The following is a 20,044-nucleotide window of genomic DNA, read 5'->3' as shown; positions in this document are numbered from 1 at the left end:
TATTAGTACAGGTATCTGACCTGTTATCCAGAATGCTTGGGACCTGGGGTTTTCTGGATAAGGGATCTTTCCGTAGTTTGGATCTTCATAACTTCATATAAACATTAAATTAACCCAATTGGCTGGTTTTGCTTCCAAGAAGGATTAATTATTAATCTTGGGATCAAGTACAAGGTACTGTTTAATTATTACAGAGAAAAGGGAAATAATTTTGCATTATTTGGAAAAAATGGAGTCAATGGGAGGCGGCCTTTCCATAATTCAGAGCTTTCTGGATAACAAATTTCTAGATAATAGATCCCATACCTGTACATGGAATTGGGCTGTATGCATGAGCAGTATAAAAATCTGTATATTTCCCTTCCAACATAGAGTAGTATAACAAAGACATTACAGAGTTTCTGTTATCTGCTGTGTATCCCGTGCCTTTTTCAGCATTGAATGGCTGCCCCCATTTTTTCACGATTTTATCGAGTTTTTTCCCAAACAAGAAATTTTCTGGGAAAATGGATTAACAAGTAAGGGGGAAAACTTGTGCGGATTTGGTCGGAGTCGTTTTCAGAAAATTAATCCCCTTAGGGTAATGTTCTAAATAGACTATCAGGTTCATTGTATCATTTTCATCTGTTGTGTTGTGCTTCGGATTTATGGAGTATTGGAAAATGAATAAAATGCATCATCTCCAGACTTTCACCTTTGGCCCCACACTGTCCAATATCGAGAAGCTGCGTTGCCTGTTTTTTCGAAGCAATAAGTGTCTCTAGAGACCCCTCGTCTTATTACTGTTCTCGGAAACGTAAGTGTCTGGCATAAAATATCCAGATCCGACGATGGTTTGCGGTCACGGAATAGCGACCCTGAGAAATCCATTTGCGTGTCTCATAGAGCTCATCTGGGCTCGAGGCTCTCGCACATGGTGAAGACCATGATTTCATGGAGCTAAAATGTTTGTCCATGAGCAACTCCAGCACCTACGGCTGAGAAGTCATAAATCAATGCAGAAAGGTTTCCTGAATAAGGAAATAACGTCTCGTTGAGAGTCTTCATCGTTGGTGACAGTGATCAAAGCCACATCTTCTTTAGCTCAGCAGGTGTTCAACAACGTAAAATAAAGGGTTTTGGGAAATGAGAGGGGCTGATAGTGCTTTAGGTATTCTTTTTATACATTGTCAGATAATTCTCAACAGATGCCTCCAATAAAACAAAAAGAATGAACAATATAAACCGTTCCTTGGGGTTTTGAAGCTTTGATTTAACCGCGTTTTGTACGGTCTCTACACCATTAGCAAACTTTATACTGGGGACAGGAGCAGTTACAATTCTAATGAAACACAGAGGGGCAAATTCACTAAGCGGCGAATCGCCTTACGCTAGTGTCAATACGCTAGCGTTGGGCATTTTCGTTACTTCGCAAATTCACTAACGAACGCTGGCATAAATTCGCTAGTGTTACTTCGCACCCTTACGCCTGGCGAATTTTCGCTACGGACGTAACTACGCAAATTCACTAACACGCGCAGTGTACTGAACGCTACCTTTTACGCCAGACTTCCTTCGCCACCTCAGACCAGGCGAAGCGCAAAAAAAGAGTAGATAGGGATTGCTTCAAAAAAAGTTCACATTTTTTCTAAGTCCCAAAAAATGCTGTCATTTTTTCTATATTATGGGTGATAGGCTGAAAAAGATCGAAAAAATTTTTGGGGCTTCCCTCCTTCCCCCCTACATTTCCTAACTCATGGCAACTTAACTAGACAGTGGGCACATGTGTAGGGCAAAAAAAATTTTATTTGATGTTTTGAAGGTTTCCCAGGCATTTGTAGTGATTGTACGTATTCCTCCATTGAAATTTGAATTTGGCGCCGTATGCAAATTAACCATCGCTAGCGTAACTTCACTTCGCTTAGCGAATCAACGCTAGCGCAACTTCGCAACCTTACGCTACCCCTGTGCGCAACTTCGGATTTTAGTGAATTTGCAGAGCGGTGGCGAAACTACGCCTGGCGAAGTGCGGTGAAGTTACGCCTGGCGCAACTACGAATCTTAGTGAATTTGCCCCAGAGGGAGACCTATGGGGGTAGAAAGGCACAACACGCAGATCAGTTGTACAAAAAGAATTGATAATACAACTGCATGACATCAAGAATAATGAATTTGGGAAATTCTACAAAAGTCCTGTGGATTTAGGGGTAAATTTATCAAAGAGTGAAGTTCCGCCACTAGAGTGAAATTCCGCAGCTCTCAATTCATTTCTATGGGATTTTGAAAGGCGTATTTATCAATGGGTCAAAGTGAAAGTTCACCGTTTGATAAATACGCCTATAAAAATCCCATAGAAATGAATGGAGAGTGGCGGAATTTCACTCTAGTGGCGGAACTTCACCATTAACTTCACTCTATATAAATATACCCCTTAGAGAATCCAATAAAGAGTAAAATGTATGTACTGCTATCCAGAATGCTAGACACCTAGGGGTGTCCAGATAAGGGATCTTGCCATAATTTGGATCTCCATAACTTAAAATCTGTTTCTACATAACGAAAAAAAAACCCACCAAGACACATTTAACTTTAAATGTGCAAAGTCTTTATTAAGAAATAACTGACTGATTCTCCGCTCGCGCTCCTCTTCAGAAACAGCGACAGGGCGACGGTCCATCGCGCGGCGCTTGATTTCTCCTCCCTGTATTCTATAGAAGATAGCCAGAGAGGAGAAATCGAGCATCGCACAATGGATGTCGCCCTGTCGCTGTTTCTGAAGAGGAGCGCAAGCGGAGAATCAGTCAGTTATTTCTTAATAAAGACTTTGCAAATTTAAAGTTTTTTTTTTCCTGAAGTACAAATTTTTTAAAACATTATTTTTATGTCACTGGTCCTTTAAAGGGATCCGGTCATTGGAAAACATGTTTTTTTGAAAACGCATCAGTTAATAGTGCTACTCCAGCAGAATTCTGCACTGAAATCCATTTCTCAAAAGAGCAAACAGGTTTTTTTATATTCAATTTTGAAATCTGACACGGGGCTAGACATATTGTGAGTTTCCCAGCTACCCCTGGTCATGTGACTTGTGCCTGCACTTCAGGAGAGAAATGCTTTCTGGCAGGCTGCTGTTTTTCCTTCTCAATGTAACTGAATGTGTCTCAGTGGGACATGGGTTTTTACTATTGAATGTTGTTCTTAGATCTACCAGGCAGCTGTTATCTTGTGTTAGGGAGCTGCTATCTGGTTACCTTCCCATTGTTCTGTTGTTTGGCTGCTGGGGGGAAAAGGGAGGGGGTGATATCACTCCAACTTGCAGTACAGCAGTAAAGAGTGATTGAAGTTTATCAGAGCACAAGTCACATGACATGGGGCAGCTGGGAAATTGACAAAATGTCTATCCCCATGTCAGATTTCAAAATTGAATATAAAAAAATCTGTTTGCTCTTTTGAGAAATGGATTTCAGTGCAGAATTCTGCTGTAGCAGCACTATTAACTGATTAATTTTGAAAAAAAAATTTTTTCCCATGACAGTATCCCTTTAAGTACAAATTTTTTAAAACATTATTTTTATGTCACTGGTCCTTTAAAGGGATCCTGTCATCGGAAAACATGTTTTTTTTGAAAACGCATCAGTTAATAGTGCTACTCCAGCAGAATTCTGCACTGAAATCCATTTCTCAAAAGAGCAAACAGATTTTTTTATATTCAATTTTGAAATCTGACATGGGGCTAGAAATTTTGTCAATTTCCCAGCTGCCCCTGGTCATGTGACTTGTGCCTGCACTTTAGCAGAGAAATGCTTTCTGGCAGGCTGCTGTTTTTCCTTCTAAATGTAACTGAAAGTGTCTCAGTGGGACATGGGTTTTTACTGTTGAGTGTTGTTCTTAGATCTACTAGACAGCTGTTATCTTGTGTTAGGGAGCTGCTATCTGGTTACCTTCCCGTTGTTCTTTTGTTTGGCTGCTGGGGGGGAAAAGGGAGGGGTGATATCACTCCAACTTGCAGTACAGCAGTAAAGAGTGATTGAAGTTTATCAGAGCACAAGTCACATGACTTGGGGCAGCTGGGAAATTGACAATATGTCTAGCCCCATGTCAGATTTCAAAATTGAATATAACACAATCTGTTTGCTCTTTTGAAAAATGGATTTCAGTGCAAAATTCTGCTGGAGCAGCACTATTAACTGATTCATTTTGAAAAAAAAAAATTTCCCATGACAGTATCCCTTTAAGTCTACTAAAACATAATTCAAACATTAAAGAACCAGTAACATCAAAAATATTTTTAAAAAAATTAGTTAGTATACATTGAAAAAAAACACCAAGACAAATGAAACTTTAAAATCGCAAAGTCTTTATTAAGAAATAACTTACCGAAACTCAGGTTATAATATTTAGAATGGCATAGAATGTTTTGTATTCTAAGGATTTACTATATATTAGAGTGGTTAGAATGCACTGATAGCATATTAAGTATAGGATAGAATGGTTACAGTACAAAGTTTAACACTCGTGTATCATAAAGGATAATATACCCCCTACTGTAAATGATAAGGATATTAGAAGTCACTGAGGGGTTGTTCTGTGACCATATAAAGGCACAAGGCTGCAGGCTGAGTTATACAGGGAACTCTGAGTATCACTCATGTATTATAAGGGATAATGTACCCCCTACTGTAAATGATAAGGATATTAGAAGTCACTGAGGGGTTGTTCTGTGAACATATAAAGGCACAAGGCTGCAGGCTGAGTTATACAGGGAACTCTGAGTATCACTCATGTATTATAAGGGATAATGTACCCCCTACTGTAAATGATAAGGATATTAGAAGTCACTGAGGGGTTGTTCTGTGACCATATAAAGGCACAAGGCTGCAGGCTGAGTTATACAGGGAACTCTGAGTATCACTCATGTATTATAAGGGATAATGTACCCCCTACTGTAAATGATAAGGATATTAGAAGTCACTGAGGGGTTGTTCTGTGAACATATAAAGGCACAAGGCTGCAGGCTGAGTTATACAGGGAACTCTGAGTATCACTCATGTATTATAAGGGATAATGTACCCCCTACTGTAAATGATAAGGATATTAGAAGTCACTGAGGGGTTGTTCTGTGACCATATAAAGGCACAAGGCTGCAGGCTGAGTTATACAGGGAACTCTGAGTATCACTCATGTATTATAAGGGATATTGTCCTGGGAAAAAAACGAACTTTATTAAAGTCAACGATACAGAAATGTACAAAAGTGAGTCGTAGTGGGCACTACACTGTGTTTTCCTTTTTGACCCTAAAGGGCTTCCGTGCGCATCCTTCCCAGCTTGAAAAAGACTCCTCCCCTCGTTCGAGATCTCAGGTCCGACCTATCGGTGTTGAGGACTACATTTCCCAGGGTGACTCTGTACGCATGCGCAATGTTACCGGCGCGCCATCTTGACAGCGGGAGTCGCAATCAAACTGAGCGGAGCCTTTCCTGTCGGATGGTTCCTTGATCGGACCTTCGACGGGAGGTGAGTGGTGAAACGCTGAGTCCTGCTGCCGGGCGAGGCACAAGTGGGCGATCCACACAGAGTTCCAATTGTGTCCGTGGAGATGGAAGGAGTGATTTCTCCCCTCACAGAATCAAAACAAAGGGAAGATTCCATCTAATCTCACCTCTGGCTTTCCTTGTGCAGGGAGGGCGCCCTGTGGAGGAGAAGCCAGAATGCCAGTTGTGTGGCCCACGCTCCTGGACTTTAGCAGGGATGAATGCAAGAGAATTCTTCGCAAGTTGGGTAAGGCGTCCGGTCATTTCTTATCGTCCCCCCTCCCTCTTCTCTGTGATGGAACAACCCACTTTTATGCGAGCGCATGCGCAATCATGCTTTTTGCTCTTACTGATAACAACTTTACCCACAAGGCTGTGGGAGCTGCTTTCCTGGATCCCCAGTGTTTAATAGACTGGCCGGTACCAAGTCTCAGGGCTAGAATTAGGGGAGGCCAACAAATGAATTTTCCCAGGTCCAAAATGGTGGGACTGAAAGGTCCTTTGGGCAGTGTGTTGTGTAAGAGTGTGACGTATTTAGTAGTTGCAACTGAGCAGTTTTTTTTGTGTTTTTTTTATTAGTGCAACAGCTGGGGGCACCCCCTCAATATGATGGAACCAGCCATTCTGTGTTGCCAGAAGTCTCATCTTTTACAGGTTTAGTTTTAAAGGAGTGATTCACCTTGAATGTCACTTTTAGTATGTTATAGACTAATTCTAAGCAACTTTTTTGGTCTTCATTTTTTCTTTATAGTTTTTGAATTATTTGCCTTCTGCTGCTGCGCTGCTCCCCATGTACTGAACTTATTGCTTTCCTTTTTTTATGATAATGAAATGGGATCTGTACCCCAATGTGTCTATATATCTGTAACCTTGTTATGAGCTAAGGGGGCCCAGTCTGAAGGTCAGTTAGGGGGAGATTTGGGGTGAGTGATTATTTGTGCCCTGGGTACCCCTGGAACTATAGCAGGGTGACTGTTACCCCAATGTTTCTATATATCTGTAACCTTGTTATGAGCTAAGGGGGCCCAGTCTGAAGGCCAGTTAGGGGGAGATTTGGGGTGAGTGATTATTTGTGCCCTGGGTACCCCTGGAACTATAGCAGGGTGACTGTTACCCCAATGTTTCTATATATCTGTAACCTTGTTATGAGCTAAGGGGGCCCAGTCTGAAGGCCAGTTAGGGGGAGATTTGGGGTGAGTGCTTATTTGTACCCTGGGTACCCCTGGAACTATAGCAGGGTGACACCCCAATGTCTCTATATATCTGTAACCTTGTTATGAGCTAAGGGGGCCCTGTCTGAAGGAAGTTAGGGGGAAATTTGGGGTGAGTGTTTATTTGTTCCCTGGGTACCCCTGGAACTATAGCAGGGTGACACCCCAATGTTTCTATATATCTGTAACCTTGTTATGAGCTAAGGGGGCCCAGTCTGAAGGCCAGTTAGGGGGAGATTTGGGGTGAGTGCTTATTTGTACCCTGGGTACCCCTGGAACTATAGCAGGGTGACTGTTACCCCAATGTTTCTATATATCTGTAACCTTGTTATGAGCTAAGGGGGCCCAGTCTGAAGGTCAGTTAGGGGGAGATTTGGGGTGAGTGCTTATTTGTACCCTGGGTACCCCTGGAACTATAGCAGGGTGACTGTTACCCCAATGTTTCTATATATCTGTAACCTTGTTATGAACTAAGGGGGCCCAGCCTGAAGGTCAGTTAGGGGGAGATTTGGGGTGAGTGCTTATTTGTACCCTGGGTACCCCTGGAACTATAGCAGGGTGACACCCCAATGTTTCTATATATCTGTAACCTTGTTATGAGCTTAGGGGGCCCAGTCTGAAGGTCAGTTAGGGGGAGATTTGGGGTGAGTGCTTATTTGTACCCTGGGTACCCCTGGAACTATAGCAGGGTGACACCCCAATGTTTCTATATATCTGTAACCTTATTATGAGCTAAGGGGGCCCAGTCTGAAGGTCAGTTAGGGGAAGATTTGGGGTGAGTGCTTATTTGTACCCTGGGTACCCCTGGAACTATAGCAGGGTGACACCCCAATGTTTCTATATATCTGTAACCATGTTATGAGCTAAGGGGGCCCAGTCTGAAGGTCAGTTAGTGGGAGATTTGGGGTGAGTGTTTATTTGTACCCTGGGTACCCCTGGATCTATAGCAGGGTGACACCCCAATGTTTCTATATATCTGTAACCATGTTATGAGCTAAGGGGGCCCAGTCTGAAGGTCAGTTAGTGGGAGATTTGGGGTGAGTGTTTGTACCCTGGGTACCCCTGGATCTATAGCAGGGTGACTGTTACCCCAATGTTTCTATATATCTGTAACCTTGTTATGAGCTAAGGGGGCCCAGTCTGAAGGTCAGTTAGGGGGGAGATTTGGGGTGAGTGTTTATTTGTACCCTGGGTACCCCTGGAACTATAGCAGGGTGACACCCCAATGTTTCTATATATCTGTAACCTTGTTATGAGCTTAGGGGGCCCAGCCTGAAGGTCCGTTAGGGAGTGATTTGGGGTGAGTATTTATGGAGTAAGTGAAGGCACTGGTTTATCAGGGGGTACTGGGGTACATTAGAGCTTTCAGTTAAAACAAGAATCCTAAGACTTGTGGCCTTTATATGTAAATCATTTTTGGATCAGATGATGGTGTCAGAGGAGACTGTATTACGGTTGCTGTTTTGGTTCTGTTACTGTTGTTTCATGGGCTGTCTCTGCATCAAGTAGTAACTATTACTACCTTATAGGCACTGTGTTTGGGTTACATATATACCAGAGTTCATAGCAACACTTAAATGTGGAATATTTACATCAAAGTTCTATTTGACAGGTTTAAAGGGTAACTAAACCTACATATTTGCTTTTTGTCTACGTTAAGCTATTTAACCCCTCAGTTTTATTCCTCCAAGAAACACATTTAATAGGGCAAAAAATATCAGCCCTCAAAAAACACGCCTATCATGCCAGGTATTCGTGCTACTCTAGAGGTGTGTCTATATTAATCCGGAAAAACCTCCCATTTGAACAACTGTCCATTCAGACAAATCACTATGGTAGATACATAATTCTGCATTGTAAAAAATGCTATTGTTGAATGTATATGTGCCACTCCCATTCTCCATATTGCTGATGGAACATATATTTGCGACTTAACTAAGTTTTCATCGGTACCTATGTGCTTACTGGTAGACTTTGCTACCTCAGTTGCTCGCAAGGATACACTGGGGTTCTCTTCTGACCACTCTACTGTATTTTGTGACTGGGTAGAAAACATGGGCTTACTGGAAATATGGAGGTGGAAACACCCCAATGCTCTGCAATACTCCTGTCACTTGGCCGCTCATAAAACGCTTTCCCGCATAGATATGGCGTTCGGCAGTCCTGATTTTACGCAATATGTTCAGAAGATAGAATACTTGCAAAGGGCCTTCTCGGATCACTCACCCCTCGCACTCACTCTTCAAGAGGGAATGGGGAAGACACATAGGTGCTGGCGCCTTAGTCCACTATTTCTCTCAAATCCAAAGGTGTTAGAACTGAGTCAACAAGAGTATACTAATTATTGGGAAACCAATACTGGATCGGCCCCGTGATTACTCTCTGGATGCCTCTAAAGCGCTTGCTCTGGGTAGTTTGATAAGAATTATATCCCCCGCAAGAAACAATGCTAAAAAAGAGGTAGAAGAAGTAGCAGAAACATTTTCCCAAGCTGAAGCTGCATATGCAACTGATCCAACAGATCATAACTATAACACATTTACGCAGAGCCAACAGGCTCTAGAATTGATACAAACCAGCCTAACCCAAAAGAATTTACTTTACTCCACTCAAAAAATATTTGAGCGAGCTGATAAGGCAGGTAAACAACTAGTCTATCTGTTCCATCCACATCAATCTCCCACAACAATACCTAGAATACAAGGTCCTACAGGGGGAATCATAACTGATCCAGTTGACATTGTAAATGCTATGGGGGATTACTACTCCAGCCTATACACCTCTCGAAATAACTCCACCCCTCAACAACTAGATCAGTATCTCTCATTGACTCACACAATATTGAAGTGCTCTACCTCTGTATAATATTCAAGCCTATACACCTCTCGAAATAACTCCACCCTCAACAAATAGATCAATATCTCTCCTTGACTCACACAATATTGAAGTGCTCTACCTCTGTATACTATTCAAGCCTATACACCTCTCGAAATAACTCCACCCCTCAACAACTAGATCAATATCTCTCATTGACTCACACAATATTGAAGTGCTCTACCTCTGTATACTTTCTTTCAAAATCAGGTGCTCAGCAGTAAAATACCCCACCTGACATGGGTTAGGGAATACACATGCAAAGTCCAAAGCACTGCGGCACACGGACAAGATGAATGTGTTTATATTCGTGATGTTTATTGGCTCCAATTCAAGTACACAAAGGGCCTTTTGTCTACTTGGAGCCAATAAACATCACGAATATAAACACATTCATCTTGTCCGTGTGCCGCAGTGCTTTGGACTTTGCATATCTCTCATTGACTGACTTTCCCACCCTGTCACCTCAAGAGGCAGCCTACTTAGACGGCTCCATTACACAACAAGAGGTCCAGGAGGCCATAATGGTACTTCCCTCTGGAAATACACCTGGCCCAGATGGACTTCCCTCTTCGTGGTATAAAGCTCAGGGAGATGTATTGCTCAAACATTTGTGCAACACACTAGCAGATGCAATAGTGATAGATGTTCTTTCTACTCTGCTTTAATAATACTTATATTAAAGGAGGGGAAAGACCCAAAGAGATGGGACTCCTACCGTCCCATTTCCCTCATCAGCACAGATATGAAAATAATTGCAAAAATTCTGGCTACCATATTAGCAAAAGTGATTACATCTATAAACCACCCTGATCAATCATGCCCCCAAAGTCCACTGCTATAAACCTCAGGAGGTTGCACAAACATCTCCAAATCAATCACAATAACAAAAGATCTAGGGTGGTGGTATCCATTGACTCTGCTAAAGCCTTAGATTCAGTAGAGTGGCAATACTTATGGCAATAATGCAGTTTGGATTTGGTCCTAATTTCATCAAGTGGGTCCAATTACTATACAAAACCCCCTCAGCTCAGATAAGAGTAAACTATGTAAATTCTCAAACATTCCCCATATCCCGAGGCACGCGGCAGGGGTGACCTCTATCCCCTCTTCTATTTGCAATAGCTATATTTAATTTAAGAATTCGTCAAACACCAACAGTACAAGGCTTTCGGCTAGGAAAAATTGGTCCTATACACTGACGACTTGCTACTATTCCTGGGAGATTCTAATCGATCGCTAGAAGAGGTCCTTCATATTTTGGATGATTTTCAGGTGTACTCTGGGCTAGCCATAAAATCTGTGATTATGCCACTAGACCCCCTTGAGAGGTAAAAAATTTTTTTTAAAATTAATCAGTTAATAATGATGCTCCAGCAGAATTCTGCACTGAAATCCATTTCTCAAAAGAGCAAACAGATTTTTTTATATTCAATTTTGAAATCTGACATGGGCTAGACATATTGTCAATTTCCCAGCTGCCCAAGTCATGTGACTTGTGCTCTGATAAACTTCAATCACTCGTTACTGCTGTACTGCAAGTTGGAGTGCTATCACCCCCCTCCCTTCCCCCCCCCCAGCAGCCAAACAACAGAACAATGGGAAGGTAACCAGATAGCAGCTCCCTAACACAAGATAACAGCTGCCTGGTAGATCTAAGAACAGCACTCAATAGTAAAAACCATGTCTCACTGAGACACAGTCAGTTACATTGAGCAGGAAAAACAGCAGCCTGCCAGAAAGCATTTCTCTCCTAAAGTGCAGGCACAAGTCACATGACCAGGGGCAGCTGGGAAATTGACAAAATGTCTAGCCCCATGTCAGATTTCAAAATTGAATATAAAAAAATCTGTTTGCTCTTTTGAGAATGGATTTCAGTGCAGAATTCTGCTGGAGCAGCACTATTAACTGATGTGTTTTGAAAAAAAACATGTTTTCCCATGACAATATCCCTTTAACTGCCCCTACAGATAGGGAAGGCCTCGTTCTCCCACACCTCCTCTTCTATTATTTGGCAGGGCAGTTCTATGATACACACATGGTTTCATCCTAACGAGGACAACCCAAGTAGCTCATTGCTGGGAACTCTAGTGGGTTCACTAGAAGCGATTCGTAATGTTCAATATAGGAGGGCTGGGGACTACGATCACTCCCCACTACAATCTCCACTCCCTACCCTAGCATGGCTATCGGCTTGCAAAATTTCAAAAGTATCTACCCCCCTTATTTCTCCGCACTTACCCTTATGGAGAAACACAAATCTTCCTCACCTGCAAGAACTGCAGGACTTCTTTTACTGGCCCCAGAGACACATTCAATCTCTGTGATCTCCTGATAGACTCCAAGTTTCCCACCTTGGACCAAATTAAACAAGTAACTGCTCAACCAACAATTCAGTGGTTTAGATATATGCAACTCAGGGAGGCCTTTCGTGTGCAGTTCTCTATACTCCAGGTCACTTGCGTTATCCCGAAATTTGAAGAGATCTTGTGGGACCCCAGGGCTGACAAACTGGTCTCTAGTCTAGACTATACAGATCACTAATCACATGCCTCCAGCCCCATTCGCTAAAGATCAGCAGAAGTGGCAGCACATGATCCCCTCACTAGATCCAGATGATTGGGACGAGGCCACAGATGACCTTTATGGGTTTTTAATCTCTATTAGGGACCGTCTTATCCAGTTTGAACTAATCCATCATTTATATCTCACACCAGTGCCAATGAAGCGCGATGTCCCAAATGTAGTTTACCAGAAGCCCCATTTGATCACTAAAGGTGGCCATACACGGATAGATCCGCTCGTTTGGCGATGTCGCCAAACGAGCGGATCTCCCTCCGATATGCCCACCTTGAGGTGGGCAATATCGGGCTGATCCGATCGTGGGCCCTAGGGCCCAACGATCGGATCCTAGCGCTCGCAAACGGGCGGTCGGATCGCGGTACCGCATCAAACGAACAGATGCGGCCGCGATCCGACGGGATTTTTAACCCCATCCGATCGAGATCTGGCCGACTTTCGGCCAGATCTCGATCGGGGAAGCCCGTCGGGGGCCCCCATACACGGGCCATAAGCTGCCGACACAGTCTGTCGGCAGCTTTTATCGGTCCGTGTATGGCCACCTTTTAGTATGAGACTATCCACTAATTTCCAAATACTGGACAGACGTAATAAGTAGGGATGCACCGAATCCAGGATTCGGTTCGGGATTTGGCCAGGATTCGGCCTTTTTCAGCAGGATTCGGACGAATCCTTCTGCCCAGCCGAACAGAATCCTAGCAGCTCCCTAACACAAGATAACAGCTGCCTGGTAGATCTAAGAACAGCACTCAATAGTAAAAACCATGTCTCACTGAGACACAGTCAGTTACATTGAGCAGGAAAAAACAGCAGCCTGCCAGAAAGCATTTCTCTTCCTAAAGTGCAGGCACAAGTCACATGACCAGGGGCAGCTGGGAAATTGACAAAATGTCTAGCCCCATGTCAGATTTCAAAATTGAATATAAAAAAAATCTGTTTGCTCTTTTGAGAAATGGATTTCAGTGCAGAATTCTGCTGGAGCAGCACTATTAACTGATGTGTTTTGAAAAAAACATGTTTTCCCATGACAATATCCCTTTAACTGCCCCTACAGATAGGGAAGGCCTCGTTCTCCCACACCTCCTCTTCTATTATTTGGCAGGGCAGTTCTATGATACACACATGGTTTCATCCTAACGAGGACAACCCAAGTAGCTCATTGCTGGGAACTCTAGTGGGTTCACTAGAAGCGATTCGTAATGTTCAATATAGGAGGGCTGGGGACTACGATCACTCCCCACTACAATCTCCACTCCCTACCCTAGCATGGCTATCGGCTTGCAAAATTTCAAAAGTATCTACCCCCCTTATTTCTCCGCACTTACCCTTATGGAGAAACACAAATCTTCCTCACCTGCAAGAACTGCAGGACTTCTTTTACTGGCCCCAGAGACACATTCAATCTCTGTGATCTCCTGATAGACTCCAAGTTTCCCACCTTGGACCAAATTAAACAAGTAACTGCTCAACCAACAATTCAGTGGTTTAGATATATGCAACTCAGGGAGGCCTTTCGTGTGCAGTTCTCTATACTCCAGGTCACTTGCGTTATCCCGAAATTTGAAGAGATCTTGTGGGACCCCAGGGCTGACAAACTGGTCTCTAGTCTAGACTATACAGATCACTAATCACATGCCTCCCAGCCCCATTCGCTAAAGATCAGCAGAAGTGGCAGCACATGATCCCCTCACTAGATCCAGATGATTGGGACGAGGCCACAGATGACCTTTATGGGTTTTTAATCTCTATTAGGGACCGTCTTATCCAGTTTGAACTAATCCATCATTTATATCTCACACCAGTGCCAATGAAGCGCGATGTCCCAAATGTAGTTTACCAGAAGCCCCATTTGATCACTAAAGGTGGCCATACACGGATAGATCCGCTCGTTTGGCGATGTCGCCAAACGAGCGGATCTCCCTCCGATATGCCCACCTTGAGGTGGGCAATATCGGGCTGATCCGATCGTGGGCCCTAGGGCCCAACGATCGGATCCTAGCGCTCGCAAACGGGCGGTCGGATCGCGGTACCGCATCAACGAACAGATGCGGCCGCGATCCGACGGGATTTTTAACCCCATCCGATCGAGATCTGGCCGACTTTCGGCCAGATCTCGATCGGGGAAGCCCGTCGGGGGCCCCCATACACGGGCCAATAAGCTGCCGACACAGTCTGTCGGCAGCTTTTATCGGTCCGTGTATGGCCACCTTTAGTATGAGACTATCCACTAATTTCCAAATACTGGACAGACGTAATAAGTAGGGATGCACCGAATCCAGGATTCGGTTCGGGATTTGGCCAGGATTCGGCCTTTTTCAGCAGGATTCGGACGAATCCTTCTGCCCAGCCGAACAGAATCCAAATCCTAATTTGCATATGCAAATTAGGGACGGGAGGGAAATTGCATGACTTTTTGTCAGAAAACAAGGAAGTAAAAAATGTTTTCCCCTTACCACCCCTAATTTGCATATGCAAATTAGGGTTCGGATTCGGTTCGGTATTCGGCCGAATCTTTCACAAAGGATTCGGGGGTTCGGCCGAATCCAAAAAAGTGGATTCGGTGCATCCCTAGTAATAAGCCACTTATGAGAACAATTGGCATTCCCCGGGGCTTGTACACCAGAAGTCTGTCTACTAGGGATTGTGGAAGGCTAACTTCCTCTAGTCAAGACCAGAATTCTTATTAAAACGGTGCTATTCTATGCTAAAAAGACTTTGGATCTAAAATAGATGGTTCCCCAACCTCCCACTGTACAACAATAGTTGTTGTTAATAGGAAAGTCATTGTTAAATATAAAACTGACGTATGAGGCAAGAGGGTGTCCTACTAAATTTGAAAATCGCTATGTGTGTTATTCTGTATATTCACTGTAGAAGCTTATTTATTGTACAGCACTGTGGCTTATGTTGTTGCTTTATAAATACATGTTGCTCAGGAAGGCTTGCAGGAGACTAGCAATGTATATATTGTAGTACAGGTATGGGACCTGTTATCCAGAATGCTCAGGCTCTGGGGGTGTTTTTTTAAATAAACAAAATATGATTGCTTTTCTTCCAATAAGGATTAATTATCTAATTACGATATTTTAGGATTAAGTATAAAGTACCGTTATATTGTTTAAAGAAATATGTTTCAAATATTGAATTCTTTGATTTAAATGTTGACATGGGGAGGTGACTTTCCCATAATTTAGATTAGGGATGCAGCGAATCCAGGATTCGGTTTGGGATTCGGACAGGATTTGGCCTTTTTCAGCAGGATTCGGACAAATCCTTCTGCCCTGCCGGACCAAATCCGAATTCTAATTTGCACATGCAAATTAGGGTTTGGAGGGAAATCACGTGACAAGGAAGTAAAATATGTTTTCCCCTTCCTACTCCTAATTTGCATATGCAAATTAAGATTCGGTTTGGCATTCAACTGAATCTTCCGCGAAGGATTCGATGGTTTGCCCGAATCCAAAATAGTGTATTTGGTGCATCCCTAATGTAAACATTCCATTTCATGCATATGCAAATTTGGGATGGGGAGGGAAATTGCATGCCTTTTTGTCAAAAAACCAAGGAGATTTTATTTTTTTTCTCCCCTTCCCATCCCTAATTGGCATATGCAATTAGGATTCGATTCGGTATTCAGCCAAATCTTTTGCGAAGGATTCGGGGTTCACCCGAATCCAAAATAGTTGATTCGGTGCATCCCTAATTTAGATTTTTCTGGATAACTGTTTTTTTGATAAGGGATCCCTTACCTATATTTATGTACTGTATGATATATCAATACACTGGGGGTCATTTATAAACACCTGCACCTGGGCAGTAACCCATAGCAACCAATCAGCGATTAGCTTTTTTTTCAGTCCGCTGCAGGTTGAGCGCTGAAAGCAATCATCCAATTGGTTTCCATGGGTTACTGCCCAGGAGCAAATTTGCCCAGTGTTTATAAATGAGCCCCGCTATGTTATATAAATACTACACTGTACATTTCTAATTGATCGTCACCCCCTCAATCAAGGCCTTGACAACTAGACTTGAATTGGACATAGTCTGACATGGCTATTAAAGGGAAAATTTGCTAAGCTTATCCTATAAAATGATGGTATGATCCCATGTGCTGACAGCAGATAAACCCTTTTATGTTCAGCCTCATTTATTCTTGTTTTTTTCTTATTTTCTTGCAGAACTGGAGGCGTATGCGGGCGTTATTAGTGCTCTTAGGGCACAGGGAGACCTCAGCAAGGAGAAGAAGGAGCTTCTAGGAGAACTTTCCAAAGTATTAAGGTCTGGATCTCCTGACTACTTTGCTTTAAATTTCACACTTTCACTCCCTTTATTTGGTGACTTACGTTATTTTTTTTTCATGGCAGCATTTCAACAGAGCGACACCGCGCTGAGGTCCGAAGAGCCGTCAACGATGAGCGTCTTACAACTATTGCCCACAAGTGGGTTCTGAATTATAGTGTATATATTAGAAACTGTAGGCTTTCCTGATGGGCAAAAAGATAATCATTAAGGGGGTTTTGTAATAAAAGACACTAAGTTTGCCCAAGAGTAGTAACCCATAGCAACCAGTCAGCACATAGGATTTACTGGTCACTTGATTAAAAGCAAAACATTTGATTGGTTGCTATGGGTTACTGCTACTTCGCAAACTCGGTGCCTTTTATTATATAGGCTTAAAGGAAAACTTTATCCCTAAAATGATTATTTAAGCAACAGATGGTTTATATCAAATTAAGTGGCATATTTAAAGAATCTTACCAAACCCCTTTTACATCTGAGCCACCATTTAGTGGTGGTCATTGTGCAGCCTCAGAGATCACCTGACCAGAAATACTGCAGCTCTTACTGTAACAGGAAGAAGTGTGGAAGCAAAAGTGTTTAATTGGCTCATGTGACCTTACATGTTTGGTTTGTTTGCGTGCACAGTGAATCCTACGATCCCAGGGGTCAGCCCTTATTTTTTAAAATGGCAGTTTTCTATTTAGGATTACCCAATGGCACATACTACTAGAAAAGTATATTATTATGGAAATGGTTTATTTACATGAAGCAGGATTTTACATATGAGCTGTTTTATGCAGTATCTTTCTAGATCTACATTGTTTGGGGGGTATAGTTTTCCTTTAAAGGAGAACTAAAGTGTAACTAAAGAATTAGGTAGAAATGTTGTACATGACGTTGTGTGCTTCTGTACCAGCCCAAGGCAACCACAGCCCTTTAGCAGTAAAGATCTGTGTCTCCAAAAGATGCCCCAGTAGCTCCCCATCTTCTTTTCTGCTGATTCACTGCACATGCTCTGTGCTGCTGTCACTTACTGAGCTTAGGGAGCCACTCACAATATACAGTACACATAGAATAGAAATGTAACAATATAAGGCTGATTAGTAATTAATACACATAATTACTACATGGCAGCACAGAAACCAGTGCAATTAGCATCAGAATTTAATAATCAGCAAACCTGTAGCATCAGCTTATATTACAGCCAGGGAAGCTCATTTTCTGCTGGATAATTAGTGACGAGCCCTAAGCTTAGCTTCTCATCAGCCAATCAGAGCCCACTGAGCATGTGAGTGTCACAGACACTTTCCAAGATGGTGACCCCCTGTGACAAGTTTGAAGTCCTGGATCATTGCTGCTATTGACAAGCTCAAACTTTAGAATCGTGCAATAAGTTCACTATATAAAATATGCCATTTTTAACCATATTTATTTTTAAGGTTTAGTTCTCCTTTAAAGAAGTTTTAATATATATTTGTGTGTGTGTGTGTGTGTGACCTAAAACATCATCTGATTTTCAGACAAGTACTAAGAGGCGATGAAGAAAACCCAGATAAACAAATGAAACACAAATTATTATATTTGGTCATGTATTTATTGAGAAAAAAAAACTATCCAATAACGTGTGTGTGGCAAAAGTAAGTGAACCGGTATTCACTTACTTTTGCTCAGTATTTGGTGTCTCCTTTAAACGTGAACTACCCCTTTAAATTCGGGTTGCTAGACTACAATATCCAGCATTCTTTAACATATTATTATGGGTATAAGCATGCTGGAAGCTGCAGTCAAGCTCAGAATGGTTTAATCATTTTGACGTTTTCCCTTTTTAGTATGTCTGGTCCAAATAGCTCTTCTGAGTGGTCAATAGAGGGACGACGCTTGGTACCCCTGATGCCGCGCTTAGTCCCTCAAACAGCTTTTACAGCTACGGCCAACGCAGTGGCTAATGCTGCAGGGCATCACAATGCCTCCCTTCCTGATCCTGCAGAGACTGGCAACAAAGAAGGTAAGTGCATCTAGCGAGATCACATAAGATACGCTTCCAAGAATACAGAACATGATTAATCATAACAAGTGTTTGTCTCCCCCAGTGGTGGTTTGTTACTCCTATACGAGTACTACATCAACACCGACTTCCACCCCAATTCCTAGTGGAAGTGTAGCTACTGTGAAGTCCCCTCGCCCTGCCAGTCCTGCGTCCAATGTCGTTGTCCTTCCAAGCGGCAGCACCGTCTATGTCAAAAGTAAGTAACCTGTAGATATATTAAAAATGATTTCCATTTTCTGTGTAATAATAAAACAGTGGCTTGTACTTGATCCCAACTAAGATATAATTAATCCTTATTGGCAGCAAAACCAGCCTATTGGCTTTAATATTTACATGATTTTAAAGACTAACGGTATCCGAATTACAGAAAGATCCGTTATCTGCAAAAACCCAGGTCCTGAGCATTCTGGATAACAGGTCCCATACTTGTATATGTATATGTGTATGTATATATGTATATATATATATATATATATATATATATATATATATATATATATATATATATATATATATATATATATATATATATATATATATATATATATATAGTGAATAATGTACCCCCTCTTGTAAAATATAAGGATATTATAACTTATCAAGGAAAAAGTACGAGGCCAAAGGCCGAGTGTTTTTATACAGGTCATGGAACTCCGAGGTAACTTCTAATATCCTCATATTTTGCAAGTGGGGGTACTTTATTTATTATAATACACACATTTCAATGAGTCATGTGACAAAAATGACATCAGAACTCACCGTTTATAACTGATGACATCACTACTCACCGTTTATAAGGATATAATTTACAGGATATTCATGGCTTTTGTGTATTATATTTATTTATTTATATATATATATATATATATATATATATATATATATATATATATTTATTTTTTTAATATTTAAAGTCATTGAGGAGAACTGTGGCCTTTATAAAAGCACTCTACTTTTGGAACTACAAGAAGTCACAGAGGAAGTCCGGAGGAAGATGTAAAAAGTTTGGATTATGGGGGGTTAATAAAACCTCGATATCTGGAAATCATGATTTTTATGGTGTCGTTTTTATTCCTAAATTACAGTTTACACTGCAAATAATTCACTGTACCATGTAAAATTTCATTCCTGAACCAACAAGTGTATTTAGTTGTAATATTGGTGTGTAGGTGCATCTCAGGTCATTTTGCCTGGTCATGTGATTTCAGAAAGAGCCAGCACTTTAGGATGGAACTGCTTTCTGGCAGGCTGTTGTTTCTCCTACTCAATGTAACTGAATGTGTCTCAGTGGGACCTGGATTTTACTATTGAGAGTTGTTCTTAGATCAACCAGGCAGCTGTTATCTTGTGTTAGGGAGCTGCTATCTGGTTACCTTCCCATTGTTCTGTTGTTAGGCTGCTGGGGGGGAAAGGGAGGGGGTGATATCACTCCAAATTGCAGTACTGCAGTAAAGAGTGACTGAAGTTTATCACAACACGAGTCAAATGACTGGGGGCACCTGGGAAACTGACAATATGTCTAGCTCCATGTCAGATTTCAAAA

General features: G+C 42.0%; 1 protein-coding gene across 5 annotated transcripts in view; it reads left to right on the top strand.

Annotated features, from left to right (window-relative positions):
- The first annotated feature begins 5,219 nt into the window (after nucleotides 1-5,219).
- emsy.S (EMSY, BRCA2-interacting transcriptional repressor S homeolog) overlaps nucleotides 5,220-20,044 on the top strand; it is a 44,222-nt gene continuing 29,397 nt past the window's right edge. For 2 of the 5 annotated variants that reach the window (XM_018250404.2, XM_018250402.2), the window contains exons 1-5: nucleotides 5,222-5,755; nucleotides 16,352-16,451; nucleotides 16,538-16,612; nucleotides 18,284-18,459; nucleotides 18,545-18,697. In XM_018250404.2, coding sequence (XP_018105893.1) covers nucleotides 5,686-5,755; nucleotides 16,352-16,451; nucleotides 16,538-16,612; nucleotides 18,284-18,459; nucleotides 18,545-18,697 — 574 coding nt within the window. In that variant the 5' untranslated portion in view covers nucleotides 5,222-5,685. Of the gene's footprint in view, nucleotides 5,756-16,351; nucleotides 16,452-16,537; nucleotides 16,613-18,283; nucleotides 18,460-18,544; nucleotides 18,698-20,044 lie in introns of all 5 variants that reach the window. The other 3 variants (XM_018250401.2, XM_018250403.2, XM_018250400.2) reach the window with 3 other exon arrangements.

This window comes from Xenopus laevis, chromosome 2S (genome assembly GCF_017654675.1).
Source record: "Xenopus laevis strain J_2021 chromosome 2S, Xenopus_laevis_v10.1, whole genome shotgun sequence".
Classification (NCBI taxonomy): Eukaryota; Metazoa; Chordata; class Amphibia; order Anura; family Pipidae; genus Xenopus; species Xenopus laevis.
This window is presented reverse-complemented; position numbering and strand designations above follow the sequence as displayed.